This window comes from Musca domestica, unplaced genomic scaffold, assembly GCF_030504385.1.
Source record: "Musca domestica strain aabys unplaced genomic scaffold, Musca_domestica.polishedcontigs.V.1.1 8, whole genome shotgun sequence".
Lineage (NCBI taxonomy): Eukaryota > Metazoa > Arthropoda > Insecta > Diptera > Muscidae > Musca > Musca domestica.
The window spans coordinates 10,887,705-10,903,635 of record NW_026712409.1 but is presented as its reverse complement, the minus strand read 5'-3'; the positions used below and the strand labels follow the sequence as shown (position 1 = coordinate 10,903,635).

The window sequence follows — 15,931 nt, the reverse complement described above, 5'->3', positions numbered from 1 at the left end:
TATATATATATATATATATATATATATATATATATATATATATATATAAAATATGTATTTTTTATAGGCTTCAAATCCTTGATTTCGGAACGTTTGTTTGTTGCTCCGATATTCTCATGATTATCGTTATTGATTTTAAATATTTTTACTTCAAATTCCCACGCCAATCCTCGTTTAAAAGTTATTTTCAAGAACATCTTACCACCATCCAGCCATCCACTCACATACAAGTAGTTCATCTATATTTATGTATGAATTGCGAATGAATAAATATGTTTATGTATCTGTGTGTGTGTGTCGTTAGGTATTCGTAGAAAGAGAACAGTTTTTCCCTTAAATAAATTTTCATACTTTGTGCATAATTTAAAATGTTCATAACATTACTTTTGATTAAAGTTTCTTTTCTTCATCTTCATGGGTCTTGAGATGAAGAAAAGCAAAGGAGAGAGAGGGAGAGGGGGAGAGAGATGGAAAAAACTATGAGAAAAAAAGATGCCCAAGTAAATGTATATTTCAATTTTTATTTCACTTCATTTTACTTTTGTTACCGCTTTTCTTCCACACACTCAGATACTCAGCGAATCCGCCTGTAGACCATGGCAAAGGACCTGGAGTTGTAAATAATCATAACGAGGCCGTAGTCGATGCTACTAGGAGCACAAGTACAAGTACTACCACTAACGACATTGAGGATATTGGCAACGATGAGATGCCGCCACATTTGTTCCGTCCCTTGGAGAGAAAATACAGTGGCAACACCAGGCCCAAGGAGCCACAAACAATAGAGGAGCTGGTACACTATCCGAAGAGAATGCGACGAGATATCTCTTCATCACCGTCGACATCAATGCATGGTAAGTAGAGTAGTTGGCGAAGACGATTTCCACCATCTAGCCACAGAAATATCTTCCATGCGATTGCATGATTCAGTGCATTGGGGGGTGTGGGGGAGAGGGGGAATGAATGATTGCCACAAGGAAACGCTTAAGAAAATATGAATGGAGAATAATTTGAAATTCTAATGATGATGAAAACCGAAAACAAAAGCCAAGCCAAGCCAAGCTGGCAAAGCAATCCAAAGGAAATACCATTAACAATAACTTGAAGGATAAGAAACGCCATCGAAGAAAACCAAGAAGAGGATGATCCAGAGGAACAAAAGCCAGAAAGCTATTGGAAAAACAGACTCTCTCTCTCTGTGTGGATAATATTTGATTTTAAAGATATTCTCGATGAGGTCTTCGATGAAGTTGAAGATGATAATGATGTTGGCGTTGAATGGTACTTACCAAAGGACAATAAATGCAGGACAATTGCACTCACTTAAGAAAATAAAGCCCCAGCAATGCTCGCCGGGAGAAGTAATGAAAAACAAATGTCAACAATGGTTGATGGTTGCAATCAAGCGACAAGACAATCCAAAGTCATTCCCAGGACATTCAGTCATTCATTCCTTCCTCCATTCATGCACTCAGTCATTTATTAATTCATTTATTCAAGTTGTTGATGGAGGTTGAATAATAAAGTAACTGTTTTTTTCAGATCCCTTCATAGAATTCTTTACACCCAATCATCGCAAAGTCCTGGAGGAACAAGACAAGGAGATACGCAAACGTACAGGCCTGAAAGGGGCCGCTCCGGGTGGTGATGAATGGGTGTATTTGAACACCTACTGTAGAGTGCCTGAGAAAATGATAACCGGTTTCTGTCAAAGTACCCAAGAATATTGTCCACCTAGTCCGCCGGGACCGGAAGGGCCTCAGGGTCCAAAGGGCCCCACAGGACCACCCGGATTGCCTGGTATCCCTGGGCCAAAGGGTAATCGTGGTGATGTTGGTTTGCCCGGTCAACCAGGTGCCGCAGGGGCAATGGGTCCCATGGGACCACGTGGACCAAAGGGAGATATTGGTATACCTGGACGACCTGGTTTGGATGGCCGTGACGGTGTTCCGGGAGAACCTGGTCTAGATGGTGTCCCTGGCCGGGCTGGTGCCGATGGTATACCCGGCAAAGATGGTGCAGCTGGACGTGATGGCAAAGATGGCATAAATGGCAAGGATGGTCGTGATGGTGCCCCCGGCCCTAAGGGCTCCCAGGGACCTCCTGGAGAAAGAGGGCTCAAAGGTAAGTTGCAATTGTTTTATCAACAAAGAAAAAAAACAACGGCTGATGCTTTGTGGCCTAAAAGACAAGATTCATTTGCATTTGAAGCACAACACAAAAAAAAAATGGGGCCAACAACAAAACTTTGTGGCAGAAATTAAAATTCGTCTAACAGCAAAAAAAAAAAAAAAAAAAAAAAAAATTGGTCCTTTTTGTTTTTTCTCCCCATTCGCATTTCGTTTTGTTTTTTCATTTCTCTGTATTTTTACATTTGGTGTAACTTTTTTTTTGTTGAAATCCCATAACTAATGACCTCAACCTCGGCATTGCTTAAATGTTAAAAGACATTTTTTTGCCACTAGGGGAGATTTATGGTTTTCAACTTTAAGTCTAAGGCACAGTGGGGTCTGAAGGATTGAAAAAAAAAAAAAAATAAAAATTATTTTTTTAAATTTTGCTTTTTTGAATGAAAAAGGATCTGGCTTGAATGTCTATGACTGTACATCAGTAGAAATCAGCCCAGTATCCGAATACAGTGGAGTAGGTGAATACTATTTTGCTCCAATAAATTTTAAGTCTGTAGACTTTTGGGTTATTGGTTTAAAAATTAGGGGGGGGGGGGGTTCTAAGAGGCTTTCCCATTTAAAAAAAATAATGCAAATTAATATTTAGTATCTCCAAAGGTACGTTTCTGAACATCTCAATTGGTGCCCGAATCCCAAAAGCACTTACAACACCCTATGAAATGTGAAGCGGCCTCTGTATGGTATATTGGAATTCATCATTTCCTGGGGGGTTTAAATTTGCCTTGTGTTAGAAAGTGATGTTTTCCGAAAAGTTTGAAACCAATTCGGTTTTGCAAACTTCATGTGAAAGGCGAAGTCAATGCAAAGGTTTTTATCTATAAATGATCTCTGTAAAAGGTGAGATAAAAAAAAAAAACTGCAACAAAGTCAAACGCCATAATTTTTATTTATTTTTTTGTAAATTTAATTGAATGAAAGCAAAAAGTGTCGGAAATGGTATAACATTTTAAAATAAGTTTAGATTTGTACGAATTGATCACTTTTGGCACGAATTATGCCCTTTAAAAGGCCAATGAAACCGTCACACGCTGCCCAAATATTGCTCTGCGGTATTTTGGCCCATTCCCGACGAGGAGGTGATTGACTCTTTGCTATTTTTCAGTGCCATCCTTGCTTTCCAAAATACCCCAGACACAATAGCCCAATGGATTGGTATCCGGAGATTTTGGTGGTCATTGTGCGCTGGAAATGAAGCAAGGAACCTCGTTTTGTAACCATTCTTGAGTTGCGCGTGCTGAGTGCGATGGTGCTGAGTCCTGTTGGAATGTCCAAGGTCTGCGCACAAAATGTTTGCCTGCCCAAGGGTGTTAATACACCCTCCAGAATATTTTCACGATAATATTCGGCATTTATTCTGTTGCCACGGTCGATTAATACGAGCGGAGAGCGACCATTGGCTGTTATGGCGGCCCACACCATCACCATGGTCGGCGCTTGAGTTCTGGTGACCAACCGAAGGTGCACATTTTCAGCTGACCTCTTTGGCAAGTAAACACGATCACTGTGTTATTTTTTTTTTACTAACTGCTGGACAACGAATGTTTTTTGTCATCGGAGAAAACCATTTTCGGCAGTTCACCACTTTAGGCCAAGCGAAGCAACTCATTAGCTCTTTTGAGTCTACTTTCTTTCTGTTGCGGTGTAAGTTCTTGTAATTTTTGCAATTTCATGGGAATGGCTTTACCCCGATCTAATTTTTTAATATTTGCGAATGGAATATAAACGAATGTTTTCTCATCGGAGACGGAGAAAACCAAATTCGGCAGTTCTCCACTTTCGGCCAAGCGAAGCAACTCTTTAGCTCTTTTGAGTCTATTTTCTTTCTGTTGCGGTGTAAGTTCTTGGACTTTTTGGAATTTCAATGGCTTAACCCGAGCTCATTTTTTAATATTTGCCGAATGGAATATAAACGAATGCTTTCTCATTGGATAAAACCAAATTCGGCAGTTCACCACTTTCGGCTAAGCGAAGCAATTCTTTAACTCTTTTGAGAAGAAGTTCTTGCAGTTTTTGGAATTTCAATGGTAAAGCCAAGCCAAACCGAGCTCATTTTTCAATATTTGCCGAATGGAATATTGCGATATGTTCAGCACACAAGCCATTTTTCGGCCACTGCGACGTGGTTTTCGATCAAGTCGCTTCTTTACTTTTCGAACCATTTCTGCTGATGTTGCTGTTTTCTTCCGTCCACTTCCTTAACGTCAGGCTATGCTACCAGTGGTGGTGCGAGACACAAAAGATTTATTCACATTTAAATGCTGGAGTGCTCTATCGATAGCCACTTGTGATTTTCCAGCCAAATATAAAGAAATCACACTATCACGCTTGAATTCCATCACGAATAACTTTTTTCTGCAAAATTCTCACCAAAATACTTTTGTACGCTTGTAAACAATATAATGAGCTGTCACTGAAAAAATTTAAGCAGCTGTTGGATGAGTGGCTTATAAATGATAGCAGTCTGAAGTTGGTTGCAGTTTTTTTCATCTCAGCCTATATATATATATACTTTGTGGGGTCTATTATTTATATTTCGAGGTGTTACAAACGGAAAGACGAACTTAATATAGCCTCCATACTACGGTGCAGGGTAAAAAAAATGTAAAGTGAGTTGCATATTTCCTTCAAACTTGGGACATGTCAAAATTTCTCCCAATACTAGATCCAGTTTGAAGATGGAAAATTCCAATCCACTCTATTCATAATAATGGTCTTATAAAAAGACTCTAGCTTTAAGGCATTGAAATGCTTCCGAATCGTAATTTTTCTAACAAAATTAATCATCTTTCTCTTTTCTAAAAAACATAGAATTTTCAGTAAAAATTGTAAGGTATTCAATGTTCTTCAAGTTCTTGACCTCTTCGTCAATTTTTTCCTCCCTACTTCTGTGTTTAAAAAAAACTCTTCATTAAATTTTATGGGGGAAAAAGTAAGTTCCCGTAACATATTCAAAACGTATGCAAAGAAAACTGGTACAGGGTACGGAATTGTAAACAAACACACAGGCAGCATCAACAAAGTAGGAACACCCCTCCCCCCCATTATCTCTACATAGCTTACATCCTTATAGTGGAGTAGCATTAGAATGCTAGTTCTCCACCTCCTCTCTCTCTTAAACACTGTTTGTATCCACCAAATACCACAAGGAAGTTGGTTCATGATGGCTTGCTATGCAAAACACGGTTCAATATTGAAAACAACAAAAAAAAAGAAGAAAAGAAATCGGAAAAAAAAAACTTCCATCCAATTCCTTGAAGGACCAACTTCTCGATTATTTGCATTTAAGGCCAATAGACATACATACATACACACATACAAATATCCCCCATACTCCGTGGCTGTTTACAAAGAAAACGACCCTCACATCCAGAGGAGCTTTTCTAAATACCCGACAAACGTTTGCCTTGTGAATATTTTGTCAAAATCGGAAGGAAGGAAGAAATGGTAGAACAGCAGTTACTTTGGTTGCACTGCAACCAACCAATATCATGACATTACACGAACTGTTACTACTCCTTGAACTGGTCTTGCTTTCTTTTTTTCCTAACTGGAGTCTTGGTTGAGCAGTTAAGGGAAAGCAAAGCAAAAAATGGAAAACAATTTTTTCACTTGAATTACAATTAAGATTGCCCTGGCATGCTAGTTGGTCCTGAAACTCATGGTAGCCAGGAATCTGGCAGTGGCCGTTTACTGCATGTTTTGTGTTGATTTTTTTATTGACTCTCCCTCTCTCTCTCTCCGGCTCCCTTCCTGATTTGCTAAGAACTTCCATGGCATGGCATGGCTGGTAGTTGATGGATCGTGATTAATAGTGGCATGATTAATGGTAAAAGCCAATGTGGTTACCATTATAAATGAATTTTTGCAACAGTTATGTTATTTTAATGGACACGAATGGGCGTCGTCTAGGGGATAACATAGAAAGGCAGAAGTGGAGAAAAAACGCTAGAAGTGTTAGCAAACGGAATCCTCGCATTGCATGAATGAAAATGCCACACAAAGCACAAAAATAATCTTTGAAAAGTTGTTTTTTTCTTCGTTCCTTCTTTTTCTCCCTTGATGGAAGTTTACTAATGTTTTTTTCGTTTGCATCTCTTTCTCTCCTCCTTTGTTTTGTATCGACCAGGCATTGCTGGACCTCGTGGCCGACCAGGCAAACCAGGCACAAATGGCACACCGGGCACCCCCGGTGTAAGTGCCTACAAGGTACAATTGAAGAATGGCACATACTTGAATGATTTACTGATACCCCCATCAATTGCAGGTAAGTGAAAAGTTAGAAAAAAATCTATTGGTTCTTGATTTAAATTGATTTGTATTTTATTGGAAAAACATGGAAAGTTTGAGGAGGTGAACGTATTTTTGGCACAAAGAAACATTTAATTATTTTTGATAACACTACGTAACTGAAAATATAATTATAGGAAAACTTCAGTAGATGATGAAAGGAGAGTTAAAAATAGAAAACACCTTTGGCGGCTTTTTAAAAGTGCATTTAATCAAGAGGCCCAAAATCTTCCCTCTCCCACACCTCAGAAATTTTCGGATTTAGATTTTTTGGAATATTTGCCTTTTAATATTATTAAAATCAATATTTGGAATATTTTGGTCGAATATTTTAATTCTGTAGTGAGTCACCCAAGGGGTGACCATTTGGTACAAATTTGGCAATTTAAAAAAAAAAATAATAAATAAATAAAATCCGTTAAAAATTCTGTTAAAATCTTAAAAATACCGAATGTAGCTGTCATATTAGGGTCTATACGACGACATGAACCTGCATAGGTTCATAGGTCATAAGCCATTACAATATTCAAATGCGAAACTTCAAAAAAATCGGTAATAATGTAGAAAAATCATCAAAATAACGAATAAAGGGAGGTACCATGTGGGTTATAAAACGTGGACCTGCACAGACAATTTTCTGTCATAGGCTGTTGTATTCATTACAAACTTTAAATACCAAATTTGAAAAAATTCCGGTAAATAATGTCGCTAGAATCATCAAAATACCGCATATCGGGAGGTACCATTATATAAGGGCTATGCGAAGACGTGGACCTACATGGCCCATCTTCAATACCAAAAGTCCTGCAGACATTATAAACATTTGAGTAAAATTTTATCAACCTACTTTATTTCATTCGGAAGCTAGAGTGATTTTCACAGACGGATAGACTGACAGACGGACGGACGGACATAGAATTTTATGCTGATCAAGAATGTATATACTTTGTGAGGTCTAAAATTTATATTTCGAGGTGTTACAAATGGAAAGACAAACTTAATATACCCTCCATACTGTGGTGGAGGGTACAAAAATTAATGAAAATGAATAATAAAAAACACATTTTAGAGCTAAAACGGTACTTCTTGTGAATTTATGCCGAATTCTCCTACATAACATAATTTTAAAAGGAGGATGATAAAGACAAAAATATACATTTTTTGTAAAATGTCACTATAAGTCACAAAGGAAAAGAAATCTCTATTTCCATTGTTTACAAAAAAAGAATATTGACATAAATATTCCAAGAAAACATCCAAAATTATTCCCTGATTTTTTGATCAATTTTTCCGCGGACTTGTTTCGAGTTAACGCCTGAAAGTCATATAAAATTTCGTTCTAGGCGAAAAATGTTAAAAGGAGAAATATTCTACACAAAATTTCGTTATAAATTGCAGAAATATTTTTGAAGATTACACATTCAAAATTATTTGACTAAAAGTGAAAATTATGTGTTTGCTTTGTATGCCCGCATCAATGCAGGGTGATATAAAAAACTGCAACAAAGTCAAATGCCATATTTTTAATTTTTTTATTTCAATTTTATTGAATGAAAGCAAAAAATGTCGGAAAAAGCGTCAAATTTTAGAATACGTTTAGATATATTCGAATTGGTCAACTTTGACACGAATTATGGCCTTCAAACGGGCAATGAAACCGTCACACGCTGCCCAAATGTTGCTTTGCGGTATTTTGGCTCATTCACGGCGAAGCGCTTGCTTGAGGTGATCGACACCTTTGTATTTTTTTAGTGCCATCCTTGTTTTCCAAAATACTCCAGACACAACGGATTGGTATCCGGAGATTTTGGTGGCCATTGGGCGCAGGAAATGAAGCGAGGAGCCTCATTTTGTAACCATTCATGGGTGGCGCGTGCTGAGTGTTATGGTGCTGAGTCCTGTTGGAATGTCCAAGGTCTGCGGCCAAAATGTTTGCCTGCAAAAGGCTTTAATACACCCTCCATAATATTTTCGTGATAATATTTAGAATTTATTTTGATGCCACGGTCGATTAATACGTTCTGTTATATGCAATTGATGGGAGTATCAGTATGGCCGGCGCTTGAGTTCTGATGGCCAACGGAAGGTGCATATTTTCAGCTGACATTTTCAGCCATTTTTCGGGCACTTCCTTGACGGGCTTGGACTACGCTACCAGTATCACGGTAAAGAGCGATGGTACGAGACACGAAGGATTTATTCACATTTAAATGCTGGAGTACTCTAACCACTTGTGGTTTTCCAGCCAATTATGAAGAAATCACACTATCACGTTTGAATTCCATCACCAATAAGTTTTTTATTCTGGAAAATTCTCACCAAATTGCTTGTGTACGCTTTTAAATAATGAGCTGTTATTGGAATAATTTTAATAGCTGTTGGACGAGTGGCTTAGAAATGACAGAAGTCTGAAACTGGTTGTAGTTTTTTCATCTCACCCTGTAGAATCCAAAGAACTTTTTATGGAAGAACACCAAGTGTTTTTTGTTTTAAAGTCCAGACCTTTTTCTCCTTAGAATAAAGGGCTTTTATTTTCCAAAGCCTGTTTCTTTTACAATCCTTTTCTCTAGAAGACCAAGAGGTGTGGCTACTTTTTGATGGAAAAATACTCTTTAACTTGTTCACCACCTAAATGGCGGCCAACTTTCCGAAAATTTTTACCTTAGGATTCATTGTGGTGCTTTTTCCACATGGCGCCCAACGTAATTCAATTACGATTTACCCAAAAGTTACAAATTTAGAGTTGGCCTTTACTGTTGATAAGGCCAACTTTTGATAGAAATTTACTTTCCCACGCCCAAAGATTCGACAATATTTGGTCGATTTCGTTTACAAGTTTATTTAATTTCTGCACTTTTGATTGTTAAAAAAATCTCAAAACGGCGCCCAACCCAAAAAAAGCAAGTAAAAAGATGTAAGTTCAGACGTGCCGAACTTTGAATACCCTCCTCCACCATTTGGTACGAATTTGGCAATTCTCAAAAACAATAAAATCCATTAAAAATGCTGTAAAAATCTTAAAAATACCGAATGTAGCTGTTATATTAGGGTCTATATACGACGACATGGACCTGCATAGGTAACATTTGTCATAAGCCATTACAATATTCAAATGCAAAACTTCAAAAAAATCGGCGATAATGTAGAAAAAATCATCAAAATACCGAATATCGGGAGATACCGTTATGTGGGGGCTATACGAAGACGTGGACCTGCAGAGACAATTTTTTGTCATAGGCTGCAGCATCCATTGCGAACCTCAAATACCAAATTTCAAACAATTCCGGTGAATAAATTCGCTAAAATCATCAAAATACCGAATATCCGGAGGTACCGTTATATGGGGGCTATTCGAAGACGTGGACCTGCATAGACAATTTTCTGTCTTAGACTTTAGTATCCATTACGAAATTCAAATACCAAATTTGAAACAATTCCGGCGAAAAATGTCGCTAAAATCATCAAAATACAGAATATCGGGAGGTCCCTTTAGGGGGGGACTATACGAAGACGTGGACCTACACAGATAATTGTCTGTCTTAGGCTGTGTATTCATTACGAATTGTGGGCTATAACAAAATGTGGACCTACATGGCCCATGTTCAATTCCAAAAGTCCTGCAGAATCGACATAGAATTTTATGCTGATCAAAAATATGTATCTTTGTAGGGTCTAAAATGTGTATTTCGTGGTGTTAAAAACAGAATGACAAACTTAATATACCCTCTATACTATGGTGGAGGGTATAAAAAAACATAAATAAATAAAAATAGTGATTTAGTATCCAGTCCCTTCCTGTTGTGTGGAAACCACCGAACCTTTCACCAGGAATTCAGGGAATAAAATATCCCAAATCCTGTATTCGCACGTCTTACTAACAGAAACTCATAGCTTTAAACCCACTTTTTGTCCCAAAAATCTCCATCTCCATTAAATTTCAATTTTTCATGGGTTTTTCTTTTTTCCAAAAATGCATTCAACTCCATGCCATGCCATTTGAGAGCAGTTCCATTAATAATAAAACGAATCCATGCATATGCAAGGACACATACATTTTTTCTGTTTCTGTTGTCCGAGTATATCCTTTAACCATTGTTGCCTCCTTTGTTTATTTGCCAATTGGTCGGTCTGCCTGGTTTGGCTGTCTTTTGTCGTTTCTTTCCAGATATAAATATGCCGCGTTCCATAGCCGTCGAAGAGGGAAAAACATTAAACGTAAGCTGTGCCGCCAGCGGTAATCCAATGCCTCACATCGAATGGCGACGAGATGACGGTCGAACGATTAATGTTCATGGCGTTGAGAGTAAGGATTTCTTTTTGATGCAGCTTCTTTTTTTCTCCTCTCCATTTCCCATTTTATAAAACGCACAAAATGTATGCAAAAGGATTTATAATGGTTTGGTTATTGTTTCCGTTTTCTTTTGGTTCGGTTTTTTTTTTGGTGCTGCATGGTTCCTGCAATGCTGCTTTCCTGTTTGCCGTATTGTTTGACCCGGGGCTCTTTATCGCTGGCTCACATCACAGTGTCATCCATAAGTGGACCATATCTGAAATTCACCAATATTACCCGACATCAAATGGCCTCGTATACATGCTATGCCGACAATGGCTTAGCACCAGTGGCCAATGCAACATTTTTAATCGAAGTCCAATGTAAGTATTCTTGTTGGGCAGAGGGAGGAAGGGAGGGAGGGATTTCTGAGTTTTGGTAGGGGTTAATGGTTTGATTGCTGTATGACAGGTTTTTTTCTTCTTCTTTTTAACATTTCTTGTTTACAGTTCCGCCCATGATATCGGTCTATAGGCAAATGATTTATGCCGAGTATGGACGTTCGGCCACAATGGAATGCATTGTGGAGGCATTCCCCGAGGCCATACTGTACTGGGAGAGAGCCTACGATGGCAGTATATTGGATCGAGGTGACAAATATCGCATTGAGACTAATCCAGATGGGTAAGTGAATGAATGACATTTGAATGATGTCGCCATTCATGATGATAATAATGATGAAGATGATCATAATGGTCTTTGGCACTTCAACACATTCACATACTAACTAATATTTCTTCCTCTTTTCCTTTTTTTCATTTTGTATCGTCTCTCTGCAGCTATCGCACAACAATGCGTCTGACAATTACCTCCCTGCGTAAGGACGATTTCGGCTACTATCACTGTGTGGCAAGGAATGCACTCAATACCACAATGGTTAATTTTGAAATTGCACGTAAGTTTTGAATGGAGAAGGGGAAAGGGGGGTGGTGTTCTAGGAGGGGGTTTGTTATAATGAATATTGATTGAAAGTGGTTGAATGAATGTAGAAATGATGGGTGACATAAGTTGAAGCAAATGCAAAAAAACATCGAAGGACATAAATGAAATGGACATCAAGAGTATGTTGGGTAAGTGACAATGGACAGCTTGTGTGACAAATTGACAGCTAAACAGACATACCAAATGACAGAGTTAGGAGCTGTTAAGATTTATGATGATGATAATGCTGGACTGGGGTGTAGTTGGACGAATGCACATGCAGAAGTTTATTGCGTTTAATTTTGTGGAAAATATATTCTTAAAGACCTGTCTAAATATAAGGAAATATCAGAAGACCTTGAATAAGTCATCTTTAGACCGGATACCCTACTAAAGTATTTTTTTAAAGGAAAGTCTTTCAGAGGTATGAACGGCCTTCAAAACATTTTCTAAGAAAGGCGGATATATACCTTCCGCATTTATAATAATTTACCATGGAGACCATTAAGTTTTTTTTTAATGGAGAGTATAAAATCTAGAAGCATTCTAACAAAAGAATTCTAAAATTCTTAATGAATATAACTCCAGTTTCAATCACAGATCATGTTAATACTGAGGGCACATAAACTTCTTGTGTCTTTCGTTTAGAAAACTTGAAAAATATCCCTAAAAACGATTTGATAAGCCCGGTCCTACAAAAAGTTTCTTTTCTAAAAAAAGTATTTTGAATATCAACCCTGAAAATAAAAATCATGAAAAAGTAATTTTATTATCCTCTTGGTCCTTTTACTCCATGAATAATTAAATTTTTTTAGATGTATAAAATGTACGTTTTTTAAGAAAAAACTATTTTAATCAAAATCCACGTTAATTGGACTGACTTTAAAGAATATTCTAAAGAGAAACCACGTCTATTAGTCCCTGAAAACAATTAAAAAATTCTCAAAATAAAAAAAACAAGAATTTCAAAAATGTAAAAAAAAATCCGCTTAAATGAAATCCGATATATAGGGGCTATAGGGTCTATCACGAGTATTTCGAGGAGTTACAAACGGAATAACAAAGTTAACATACTTTCCATAGAATCGTTTAGACCTCTACTGTACATCTCAAAACATTCATAAACAATGCCGACCTACGTAAAATAAAGATACTAAATCTAATATATGAAGTATATTGAAGAGTTTTGAAAGAGATTAAATTAGTCAATGTAGTTACAATTTGAGGCGGGTACAAGAAGGAGTGGATCGATAAGTCCCATAATCACACCTGAACTAATGATGGTGGAGGTATAGATAGAATTGTTCGAAGTTGAAAGAAAAAGTGGTAAACTATTTCGATGACACATATTTTAGTCTTTTCAAATTATACGCTTATAGCTCTGATGGCCCTTAAAAAAATGTTTTTCAAGAAGTCCACATTCATTGGTCGGATAGACGTTTTAAAATATCCTTTACAAATTCACGTTTACAGAAATTTTGGTCTATAAAAAATAATTTAAAAAATAACACTTTCTATTGGTTCTGAGAAAATATTCGAAAAAATTCTAATTGCTTATTGAAGAAATATTCCTAAAAATCAAAGTTTACAGGCTTGGAGAAAAAACCCACGTTTATTGGTCTGATGATGTTTATGTATAAAACTGAGATATTCTCTTAATATATGATAACTTCTATAGGCATTGCCGGTATATGGACAGGAGATCTTTAGAGAATATTGTATGGTTTTTCTATATATACACAGAAGTTCTTTCTTTCTTAGAAGACGATAGGTCGTTTGCAGACAGAGAGGAGTCATGTTCCAACTCTTCAAGACTTGCTACAAGATATCTGCGATAGTTCTTTTAGAACGATAGTTTCTGCCACATATCTTGTAGGCAAAAGACTTTAACCAGACAAACGAGTTACGCCTTCTATAGACAAAGTCCAGCCAGGAGCAGGAGTTCTTTCACAGGGTTTCAGTGGGCTGGCCGGCCTGCTGTAGACAGATGATTTTTAACGGATCTTCTATAACTGAAGATAATACAGATATTCTATAGAAAGAAACGACAGAAGCCTTTCAACGGGTGTGGACAGAAGCCATTCGACGGGTCTAAATCTTAAATGTCTTATAGAAACAGAGGTTTTTATACAAGTTTTCAATAGATAGAACTCCTTCTAAATGCAGAAGTTCTTCTTTAAATCTTTTGTAAACATAAGCTTTTATATACGTCTTCTATAGAAAGGGATCCTTCTACAGGTCTTCTGCAGACATGAGCTCTATTGCAGGTATTTTGGGCAGAAGACATTCTACAGGTCTTCGTTAGACAAAGATTTTGTTGCAGGTCACCTAGAAAATAAAATAAATAAGTTCATAAATTCGATATTCTACACTTTCCTGGTCTTCTATAGATAGACATTCGTCTAAAGGCCTTTTATATAGACATTTTTCAGGTCATATTCGAAGGGCCTTCGGTAAATGTTCTAGGTTCTAGATCTTCTGGAAACGAGAGTCGTTGTTGTTTTTTTCCCCCAAATGAATGACTTTCATAGGTTTAAAACAATCGCAAGACCTTACATTAGCCTTATTAACATGATAGGCCTTCCGAGAATCTATGTAGAAGAATTTAAGGTTTTCTAAGACTGAAGGAACATGTTACTATAGAAATATTTCTAGCATAGACAGAAGAGAGTTTATATGGTCCTCAATCTAATTTTTTTCTATTCCCCACCTTTGTATAAAGGGGTATATTAAGTTTGTCATTCCGTTTGTAACACCTTCAAGTATACACACAAAAGAATATATTTTTTGGTTTGCATAAATTCTATTTAGTTATGTCCGTCTTTGGAAATCACTTTAGGTTAGGAAATCACACTAGGTTGATAACATTTTACTCAGATGTGTTTTAGGTCTGTTTTACCATACCGGCGGATTTAAGGTTTTTTTAGTCACAATTTCATACCGAATTCGCTGTAAATTAGAAGTATGTGTTCCCAGTGTATACGAAACATCCATGCAGGGAACTGTACATATAGTCTCAAGTTTAGGTATATGACTCACATGGCTATATCTCCAGATATTCGTTATTTTGATGATATGTATATCAGTTTTTTTCCACCGGAGTATTACTTCCAATGACAGACAATTTCCTGTACAGCTATACAAAGCTCCCATATAACGGTACCTCCGAATATTCTGTATTTTGACTAAAGTATCCACATATTTGAACAGAATTATCTCAAACTTGGTATTTGCATTACATAACAGACAGGAAACTGGCTGTAAGGTCCACGGTTTAATGTAGGCCCTATATAACCATACCTCCCCATATTCGGGGTTTTGACGCCTTTCACCAGAATTATAACAAATACACAATTGGAAGTTAGCAGTGGGCACTGCTTACTATGAGAGAAAATTGCCCACACAGATGCCCTTTTTCGTTTAGCTCCCATATAACAGTATCACTCCATATTCGTCATTTTGATGACTTTAGCTATATTTTTCAACAGAATTATCTTAAACTTGGTAAACTTTGGCAGATAATTGGCTATAAAGGTACACGTTTGCGTATAGCCCCATATAACCGTGACACCTTATAGCGACATTTGTCAACGGAATTTTAATACATTTAACAAGTTCCTTCAAAATGGTCGACTGTATTAAAAGTTCGGTCCGGCCGCGCTTAGCTACTTGTATTTTTTTATTTATTTGGTTTAACTAAGGATCTTAGTTCAGAGCCATAATTCGACCATTTTTTAACGAATTTTTGTTCATAAAAATTGAAGAGGAGGATATTGAAAACTTTTTTTAACAGGTCAGCTCTACGTGCAAAAAGCTCTACGCTCTCTAAAAAATAATAATAAATAAATAGAAAACATTTTTGGCGAACCATATACTTCTTCATCTGTAGACATAAGACAATTCCGGGTATTCTGGGAACGAAAAACTCTTGTGTAGCCCATAGAAATAGACGAACTTCACAGATCTTCAACAAATGGAAACTCATTTATGAATCTACAACATATAGAAGTCCTTTCATTGATTTCTGTAGAAAGAGTATTATTTGCCGGTTTTCTATGGGGAGAATATTTTTGAGTGTAGACATTTTAAAGGTGTTTCGTAGACTTTAGAAGTATATGCTAAAAACTATCCATAAATGAATGATCCATATGAAAAAGGCTTTCCTTAGGCCTTCTACCGAAAAACTGTATTATCTATCACAATC

General features: G+C 36.9%; 1 protein-coding gene across 1 annotated transcript in view; it reads left to right on the top strand.

The window, feature by feature from the left end:
* The window catches only part of LOC101894193 (uncharacterized), a 66,712-nt gene that overhangs the window by 29,557 nt on the left and 21,224 nt on the right, over positions 1 to 15,931 (top strand). Inside the window, exons 3-9 of the mRNA XM_005177416.4 lie at positions 571 to 854; positions 1,543 to 2,124; positions 6,316 to 6,453; positions 10,642 to 10,779; positions 11,001 to 11,129; positions 11,256 to 11,430; positions 11,586 to 11,701. Of these exons, the coding sequence (XP_005177473.1) occupies positions 571 to 854; positions 1,543 to 2,124; positions 6,316 to 6,453; positions 10,642 to 10,779; positions 11,001 to 11,129; positions 11,256 to 11,430; positions 11,586 to 11,701 (1,562 nt within the window). The remainder of the gene's footprint in view (positions 1 to 570; positions 855 to 1,542; positions 2,125 to 6,315; positions 6,454 to 10,641; positions 10,780 to 11,000; positions 11,130 to 11,255; positions 11,431 to 11,585; positions 11,702 to 15,931) is intronic.